This window comes from Eumetopias jubatus, unplaced genomic scaffold (assembly GCF_037043125.1).
Source record: "Eumetopias jubatus isolate StellerSeaLion01/CBP00866 unplaced genomic scaffold, mEumJub1_p1.0 scaffold_1, whole genome shotgun sequence".
NCBI classification, from domain to species: domain Eukaryota; kingdom Metazoa; phylum Chordata; class Mammalia; order Carnivora; family Otariidae; genus Eumetopias; species Eumetopias jubatus.
The window spans coordinates 130,148,814-130,158,736 of NW_028274807.1; the positions used below are offsets into that span (position 1 = coordinate 130,148,814).

At 42.6% G+C, this 9,923-nt stretch overlaps 1 protein-coding gene across 1 annotated transcript in view; it reads right to left on the minus strand.

Annotated features, from left to right (window-relative positions):
- Positions 1 to 7,603, minus strand: part of ANKRD28 (ankyrin repeat domain 28) — a 193,984-nt gene extending 186,381 nt beyond the window's left edge. Inside the window, exon 1 of the mRNA XM_028099161.2 lies at positions 7,212 to 7,603. Within this exon, the coding sequence (XP_027954962.1) occupies positions 7,212 to 7,238 (27 nt within the window). The 5' untranslated portion in view covers positions 7,239 to 7,603. The remainder of the gene's footprint in view (positions 1 to 7,211) is intronic.
- Between the last annotated feature and the right edge of the window lie 2,320 nt (positions 7,604 to 9,923).

The window sequence follows — 9,923 nt, forward strand, 5'->3', positions numbered from 1 at the left end:
CCTTTTTTGGCTTGCCTTCTATTCCTCTCTTGTTGCTTTCCTGCACAACTGTTTGCTTTCAACAAATCCTTCCTGTGAACCTCAAATAATTCCCGTGCCACAAAAGTTTCCCTCTGCCTACAATCAGATCATCTATTCCTTTCTGAATTCTGAAGCATGTTATACACATCTTTTATGTTCTACATTTTTCCATGTTCTGCACTGTATATACAAAGCATCAAAAAAAAATCAGTAAACACAAGACACACTTATTTTTTAACTATGTTAGGTATATTTCCAAATAATATGCTCCATACGTTTTCCTTCAACCTCTATAAACCTTTTCAGATGAAGTGTATCAGACACTGTGCATTTATTATCTTTTGTCTTTTCCTAGCCAGTAAAATTTTTAAGGACAGAGGTAGTGACTACTGTACCCTTGTGTGGCCCAGTCTCCAACACAAAGCAAGGGAACACTCAATACAGAATACTTGAATATCTGAGCATAAATGTTTTTCAGGCATTTTGTATATTCTGTATTCCTAATTATAAGATTTTTCAAGGATCATCTGTTGTTTTTCTACTGAAAGTCAAATAATGCTCTACCCTTAATGGATACTTGATCAAGTTAGAGTTTACTAACTACCCAAAATAGCAGTCAAATTATTCTCATCCGTTATCTACTTATTGATATATGCCCAACCCTGTTCCAAAAAAAAAAAAAAACTTCCAACATATCAAGAATCCTTACCTAATGACCATTAACCCAGAAGAGAACACAAAGACAGCTTCTACACAAAAATAGTAATCCAAATGTAAAATCTACTATCCTCTAGTACTACTGCCAACAGTCTAACTCCAGTTTTAAAACCAACTCAGAAAACAGGAACAAACATCCCAGATTATATATCTGCACACTACAAGAAGCAATAAAACAGCATAAAAGTGTAGGAACTTTCTTTAGAAGAAACTCAAACACGATATAAGGTTTATGACCAACTGATTAACTGATTCATGCTACATGAATGGATAAACCTTAACAAGATTACACTAAGTGAAAGAAGTCAAACATAAAAAGTCACATACTGTAGAATTCCATTTATATGAATATCCAGAATAGGCAAATTCATAGAGACAGAGAGTAGATTAGTGCTCACCAGGGACTAGGGCGGGGGGGGGGGAGGGAAATGGGGAGTGACCGCTAATTGCTTTTTGAACGGATAGAAATTTTTGGAATTACATAGTGGTGATGGTTGCACAACTTTGTGAATATATCAAAAACCACTGAATTGCACACTTTTCTGGAGGTTTTACTGAATAATTTTTTTTTTAATTGAAGTGTAGTTGACACACAATGTTACACGGGTTTCAGGTATACAACATAGCAATTCAACAACTCTACTCATTATGCTATTATCACAAGTGTAGCTACCATCTGTCACCATACACTGCTATGACAATACCACTGACTATATTCCTTATGCCAAAACAAAATCCCTGTAATTTATTCATTCCATAACTGGAAGCCTGTATTCCCCTTCCTTCATCCCTGTTTGCCCATCCCCCACTCCTCTCCCCTCAGGCAACCACTAGTTATTTATGGGACTGTCTCAGCATTTTTTGTTTTTTTTAGATTTCACATGTAAATGTAAACATATGGTATTTGTCTTTTACTGACTTATTTTACTTAGCATAATGCCCTCTAAGGTATATCCATGTTGTAGTAAATGGCAAGATCTTCTTTTTCATGGCTAATATTCCCGTGTGTGTGTGTGTGTGTGTGTGTGTGTGTGTGTGTGTGTGTGTGTGTGTGTGTGTGTGTGTGAGAGACATCTTTATCCATCTACTGATAGACACTTAGGTTGCTTCTAAATCTTGGCTATTGTAAATGCTGCAATTAATACAGGGGTGCATATATCCTTTTGAATTAGTGTTTTCATTTTCTTTGCGTAAACATCCAGTAGAATTACTGGATGCTATGGTTTTTCTATTTTTAATTTTTTGGGGAACCTCTATACTGTTTCCCACAGTTGCTGCACCAATTTGCATTCCCACCAAGAGTGCACCAGGGTTCCTTTTTCTCCACATCCTCACCAATACCTGTTATTTCTTTTCCTTTTGAGTCTAGCCATTCTGACAGGTGTTAGCTGATATCTCACCTGTTTTTGATTTGTATTTCCCTGACGATAAGTGTTGTTGAGCATTTGGAAAAATGTCCTCTGTCCATTTTTTAATCAGATTATTATCACCCCCACCAGTGCTGAGTTGTGTAAGTTCTTCATATATTTTAGATATTAACTCCTTACCAGATATATCACTTGAAAATATCTTCTCCCACTCAGTAGGCTGCCTTTTTGTTTCGTTGATGGTTTCCTTCATTGTGCAAAAGCTTTCTGTTTTGGTGTAATCCCAATTGTTTACTCTTGCTTTTGTTTCCCTTGCTCGCAGAGACACATTTAAGAAAAATGCTGCCAAGGTCAATGTTAAAGATACTACAGCCTGTTTTCTTCTAGTTTATGGTTTCAGGTCTCACATTTAGGTCTTTATCGAGTTTATTTTGTGTATTGTGTTAGAGTGGTCCAGTTTCTTTTACATGTAGTTATCTAGTTTTTCCACCACCATTTATTGAAGAGATTGTCTTTTCCCCATTATATATTCTTGCCTCCTTCGTCATACATTAATTGACCAAATAAGCATGTGTTTATTTCTGGGCTCTCTATTCTATTCCATTAATCTATACATCTACTTTTGTGCCAGTACCACACTGTTTTGATTATTACAACTTTGCAGTATATCTTGAAATCTGGGATTGTGATACCTCTAGCTTTGTTCTTCTTTCTCAAGTTTGCTTTGGCTTGAATTGTACACTTTAAAAGATGACTTTTATGGTATACAAATTATATCTCAATTTTTTTTAAGTTTATGACCATTTTGACTATTTTATCTGAAAGAAAACTGTTCTTTTAAGATAGGAATCTTGGGGCATCGGGGTGGCTCCATCGGTTAGGCATCTGACTCTTGATTTCGGCTCAGGATTGTGAGATCGAGCCCTGTGTCGAGCTCAGCAGGGAGTCTGCTTGAGATTCTTTCCCTCTGCGCCTCCTCCCACTCAAGTGTGATCTCTCTCTCTCTCTCTCTCTCAAATAAATAAATCTCTTAAAAAAATAAATAAAATAGAAATCTTATTTTGTAGTTTGTTTTCTGAAGCTGAGCTAAACTTGTGATTACAAACTGGTCCCCTGCCAACCCCTATGTAAAACTACAGCTTTAAATTTTTATCAATGGTAACTACTAACTTGCCAGTATTTACAGAGAGATTTCTCATAAGTATCTGGATCTCTAACTTCCTAAAGAAAACTGGAGTTCTAAAAATAGTAGGCACACCTGCACAGCAACAATGTCCTGGAGCTAAGCAGCAACTAACGTACCTGCTCCTATCTGCCATGATCTCCATCACTCCCTACTGTCTTCTAGATACTAAAGCCAAGTACCAGTTGCCATTTAGCTTCCCATTTGTGAGTCTGTTACCTTACACATCCTAACCAAATAGTCTTCTCCTTCTTATCAGGGTACACTATGAATCACTGCTGATAAATTAAAATGTAATTATGCAATTGGCCAAAAGGTACAAATTTCCAGCTACAAGTTCCAGGGATCTAATGTACAGCCTGGCAAACTATAATTAACAATACTGTATTATACATATATACACTTCCAAGTTGTTAAGAAAGTAAATATTAAATGTTATCTATACACACACAAAGTAATTGCGTGAGGGGATGGTAGTGTCAACTAACCGTTTTTAAGATTTTATTTATTTATTTATTTTAGAGACAGAGAAAGAGAGAGGGAGCCTGCGTGCAGGTGAGCTGGGGCAGAAGCTGAGGGAGAGGGACAAGAAGACCCTGCGCTGAGCACAGAGCCTGATGTGGGGCTCAATCAATTGAGCCCCACATCAGGACCTGACGAAAATCAAGAGTCGGACACTTAACCAACTAAGCAACCCAGGAACCCCTGGTAGTGTCAACTAATCTTATTGTGGTAATCATTTTGCTTTATATGCATGTATCAAATCATCACACTGTATACCTTATACTTACATGTTATATGTCAATAATATCTCAATAAAACTAGAAATATAATTTTAAAATTTAAATGTAATCATATACAATTACATTTTTATTAAATGCAAAGATAAAAATCTGCACAAAATACCTCTTAAATAAAAGCCTGCAACTGTCAGAGATTCATGCTGTATAAACACTTTAATGTGGGGGGGGGGAAATCGAGGGAAAAGTTCATGTTTCTTGTCCTACAAATAGAAAGCAAATTATTTTCACCTCATTTACAATTAAAAATTATTTTCATCTATTAACAAAAAGCAGTGCACTAGTCCGAGTTCTTGTCCATGTATCCTCAAGTTTACAGGTGACATTTCACATATTATCACTACATTGAGTATTAAGATACTATATAAAACCAGAGAAGCACGACAATTACTTCATAATTGCAATTCATGAATGCAAAGGTGTAATTAGATTTTATGTCCAACTGAAAACTCAATATGAAAACTCATATCAGGTGTTGCCACAGAAAGGGGGAAAGCTGTTTTATCCAGATTATTTACTGGATATGAAAACAAATTGCTTTATTTATTCACTGATTTTATGTTTAAACCATCTAGAACCCACCTAATGCTTAAGTGCACAAAGAACAATTCCTACCCATTAATAGGTTCTAGCTGTATTTACAGAACTAAAAGAAAACAAAACACAAGGTGAATATGGCAGTAACAGAAAAAAGTAGCCTGAACTATTTCCGATTCCAAGTGTAAATAAGGACTGAGTTAAATGCTACATCAAGAACCTTCCAACTTTAAAACTGTGTATTTATCCACATTTTTTCTTCCTTTTCTCCAGATAAAATAATTCATCTAGCTGAACTGCTTTTCCAGTAGATAGAAAAGGTTAAGATAGTACCTGTATTCCATTTCATTTTTATCATCATTTCTAATAGCCAATAAAATAGCAACACACAAGATGACTTCTAAAAGCAGCTATTCCTGGGGTGCCTGGGTGGTGCAGTCATTAAGCGTCTGCCTTCGGCTCAGGTCAGGATCCCAGGGTCCTGGGATGGAGCCCCACATCAGGCTCCCTGCTTGGGGGGGGGAGTCTGCTTCTGCTTCTCCCTCTCCCTCTCCTGTGCTCTCCCTTTCAAATAAATACATAAATAAATAATCTTTAAAAAAAATAAAATAAAATAAAAGCAGCTATTCCCTTTGAAATAGGCAAACCAAACTCATTTCTCAAAGTCTTCCAAAAGAGAGACCAGATGAGTCAATTGCTTAGTAGTTTAGATGTAAACTTCAACATTCTTCCGCCTCTGAGCCACGCCACTTAACTTGCCCCAAGTATCCTTAAGTTTACAGGTGACATTTTACATATCATCACAACCACTGACTATTAAAAGATACTATATAAAATTGGAGTAGCATCACAATTGCTTTATAACTGCAATTCCTAAATACACAAATGCAAAGAAAGGTGCAATTGGATTTTATGTCCAACTGAAACAATAATCTTGTTTCTGCTTAAACTTTATGGTGAATAAAATGGGATGGTCTCCAAAAAGTTCACAGAATTCCTAATGCACACTATGATCCAAATTGCAAAAATAACTTTTTCAAAAGTGTAGGACTACAAACAAAACAAAAATCAATCAGTACCTCAACTATGACTTATGGAAGCATGAGGTGCCATTAGATTGATAAAGATTAGAGAATCTACATCTTGAGTTTTACACCTTTAAGAGTATAACGTGAGTTGACTATACAGGAATTAGCAGGAATTAGTTACATTTTACCTGTTGTTTAACAGTCATGTCCCACAGAACTTTCTGATAAAAATGTTCTGTATTTGTGCTGTCCAATACCATAGTCAATAACCACACGTGGTTACCAAGCACTTGAATTGTTGCTAGCAAGTCTAAGTGAACTTTTTATTTAATTTTAATTATTAAAATTTAAATTGCCACATGCAGGCTAGTGGCTATCATATTGAACAATGCAGTTCTATCATTTGAAATAAAATGTATTAACTTCACTGAACAGTAGTTTTTCAAAAGTATCATTCCTGAGGATGTTAACACCAGCTAAAACCTTGATAACTAATGATACGCAAGTTAAGCCAACGGCTTAAACATCAAATAAACAAAATAAAATTCGCTTATGAGAATTGATGATACCAAGATTCAGAATTTAAGGCACAATATTCACTAGGAGACGATATTAAAAACTCAAGTTTTTCCCCATTGTTTCTACAAAAGGGGTACTCACTTTAAGAATAGTTTCCCAATATATGCAAGTTACTTCCCCTTCAAATCTGCCCAATATCTTCTGTTCAAAAAGACCAAATGACAAAAATAAATTCTCAGCACTATTACGTCTACTGCCACTCGGTAAATTTCACTCGTTGATTTCCCTTTCCTTAAAGAAGAGATAAAATGTTTGGAAGTCTGCATCGCCTGAAAGCCTTGTTATCCATCTTTCCACGTATTCAGACGTACAAATCATTCTGACATAGTTGCGATTTCGTCCCTAAACACAATTACTTTCAGTCCAAAAGAGTCACTACTCTCTTCGGCACTTCAGGTATTTTTTGACCAGTTCTTCCTAAGTCAAGAAAAGTAACCAAGATGGTGCACAAGATGTCAAAAGAAAACAAGTCTGGGAACTTGCAGGTTGAATACCCTCGAAGCAGAATCAACCGCCTTTAACCCCGAGAGAATGTGCCTCGAACTATTCGACGAAGCAAACAGGCGAGCAAGGTCGTGACCTAAGGTCACGGCCGCCAGAACCGCTCCCGCTCGGCAGCGGGAAGCCACCTGTTAGGCCGAGCCTCACCTGGCAGGAGAGAGGAGGCGCATACCCGGCAGTGAGCCGGGCGCGGACGCCTAGGCGACCAGCGTGGGACCCGCCCCTCACGCGGCGGCGACCGGAGACGGCGGCTAGCCCCCCAGCTGCACGTGGGCTTCACCCGGCCGGTGCTTCGCTGACAGGCGGGTAGCCCGCGATCCCCGGCCGGGCCTCCGCGCGCCAGTCCCCGGGGCGGCACCCCGCCTCCCTCGCACCCACCCAGCCGAGTGGGCGCCCAAGCGGCCCACACCGTTTACCCGCTGCCCTCCCTTCCTTCTTCCCCGGTCGGCGAGATCCCGCCCCGCTGCTCCTCACTTACCTGGTCACGGAGTTTGAGGAACGCCATGGCGGTCGCCTCCACCGCCGCCCCGGCCCACCTCTTCCGCCCCCGTAGCTTCGGCCGCTGCCAGGGGCCGGCAGGTCGGCGGCCGGCTGCGCTGAGGAGTCCGCGGGCAGGGGGCGGTGCCGCCTCCCGGGCCGCCCGCCGCCGCTACCGAGAGGTGAGGAGCCTGGTCGGTCCCGCCTCCTCCTCTGAGTAGTCCCCCGCCCTCTTCTTTCCTTTCTTTCTCTTTCTCTCAGCTGCCTCCACACGCTGCCGCTGCCACAGCCACCGCCGTCGCCGCCGCAGCCGCCGCCTCCTCACGCCCCCTTCCCGAAATACCCTGGCAGCCCCCGCGGCCGCGCCGTTCCAGCCCGCGGCAGCGGCGGCATCCAAACTCCACTCCACAATATTACCACCACCGCCCGCCGCGATTGGCGGCCGCGCGGGGGAGAGGCCAGAGTAAGCCGAGCGCCCATTGGCCACGCCACCGCGCTCGTTCGTGCCCCCCCCCACCTCCTGGAGAGGGAGGGGGCGGGGAGAAGGAAGCTGCGAGGGGTGGGCTGCGAGCTACTGCGTGGGGGGCGGGGGAGGCGGGAGGGCAGCGGAGCCGAGCAGGGGGAGGGGTGGCCAGGTAGTCCTGGGCGCGCGCCCGGGGCGCGGTGGGCGGAGCCCGGGCTGGAGGTGGGGGGCATTTGGAAGCGGGGTAACGGCCCTGGGTTCGCACGTGGAGGTGGAGTGGGGACTCTCCCCAAAGCTAGAGGAAGATGAAGCAACTGGGTGAGGGGCCGGAAGGGGCGTGAGAAGTGGGCACCTGGGGGCTGCTGCTTTCCTGGCAGCGGTGAGGGGAGAGGGGCGAACCCGACGCGCACGTGGAGGGAGAGTGAGAATGCGCCCCTGGGCTTGGGAAGGATGAAGGAGCCGAGGGAGTAGGGGGAAGAGGCGGTCACCGGGAGGCTGCTGCCCTCCCGGGGACTGTGGGCAAGGCTAGAAGGAGGGGGCCATGGGGGAGCGTGAACTGGCCGGGTCTCGCGCGTCAAGGGAGAATGAGCGCTCCTCCCCAGCACACGCCCCTCGGGACTTGGTTGGACTAGTCACCGCGGGGTGTGAGAGGTGACGCGTGGGGGCTTGCTGCCGTCCCGGGGGCAGCAACCAGGCCGGGGGACCGGGGGGCGGGGGAGGGGAGAGGCGCGAAGCTGCACTCGGGGCGGAACGGCGGCATCTTTGCAGCCAAACAGGTTGTGGACGCCGGAGTCTTTCTCTGCCTGTAGTCCCAATCCGAAGCAAGGCTGCGATTCTCCAAAATCCTCCTGCCCGACTTGCATTTTTTTCCCCTTTCTTCTTTCGCATCTGAAGGGTTTTGCCTCCCACTCTAGAGAAATCAATTTAAAAAATAAAAGATGTGCTGGATTTCCAATAAATAGCATCCTTGGATGGAGAAGAAGAAAAATGATTCCCTCACCCTGCCACACACACCCCCATGCCACCCCACAGTTCTGAAACGGCTTTTCTTTCTAAGGCAGCCACACACTGTTACCATTCCAGGCTTGTGTGGGAGAAGGCTGTTGTGCGCCCGTGTCTGTCCGCCTGGGCGGCTCCAGCCCCTGGTTAATAAAAGGTACAGATGGTTAGAGCACAAATGTGTGACGTCAGGCTCGGTTTAAAAAAGTCCCCTTTTCCCTACATCAATTGTATCTCTTGGGACAGACTTTATTTAGAGGATCGATTTGAGTCTAATAGGAGAAAAGGGGATCTATGCCAGGACTGTCAGTTTATTACAATGCTGTGCTTAAAACAAAAAGCTTATCTTTTAGCCCCATAAAAAAATGAAAATATCAGTGCAAAATGAAAAACACTGCTGATTAATAGTATCCTTCCAATATTCTTTGACATATCAATGCCTTGATTCCATAGAAACAATTTCTTATCTAAAATTAACAGTTCTCATCATAAATTATGTTTCTACTTGAAATGGAAAGATTCTCATAACAGGTACAATCATGCTGAGGCTAAAAAGGAAGCTAAACTATTCTTGCTTTGCGTTATCTTCAGTACCTCACTCCACTTTACTTCAGCTTCAGCAGATATTTGTCATCTAGCCTCTCCTTGTCGATTCAGTGAGGTTGAATGAGTTCAGTTGTGAAAACATTTGAGTTCTCCAAAACAAAGGTGTTGTGATAATATTGCTTGAGTACTTTGTGATTACCACTCACCTTTGTAAATAATTAGCCATGTGCTATATCCAACATAGAGTTCTATCTTAGTCAAGGGGTGCAGGAATTTACCCTCATTTGTACATGACCCTGTTAAGCACTGGATGTCTAGCTAGGAATTAATATACCCCTTTCTCCCCCACTCCACCCCCAATAATATCTTCTCAAGGTTAAAGTCACAACAGGAACTTGATTCAGAACATGGCAAAGATTAACTTTTGGAGAAAACACAAGTGTATTTGAGAGAATGAATTTAAATTGTGGACTTGAGTGCATTTTAATAGGTTTTATGATTGAGCTAATGAAACTTTTCAGGGCTCTTCTGAAAATCCTAATTAACAATAATTAATGAAAATATTTTATAATGCACCATCTCTGACAACCTTGCAAATATTAAGCTCTGAGCTCTCCTGGTAGGGAATGCTTAATACCTAGCTCAGTTCTCACCCTTCTCCATCCTGAACAACATGTAACTTGGGTCTTAATTTCATGATTTGTA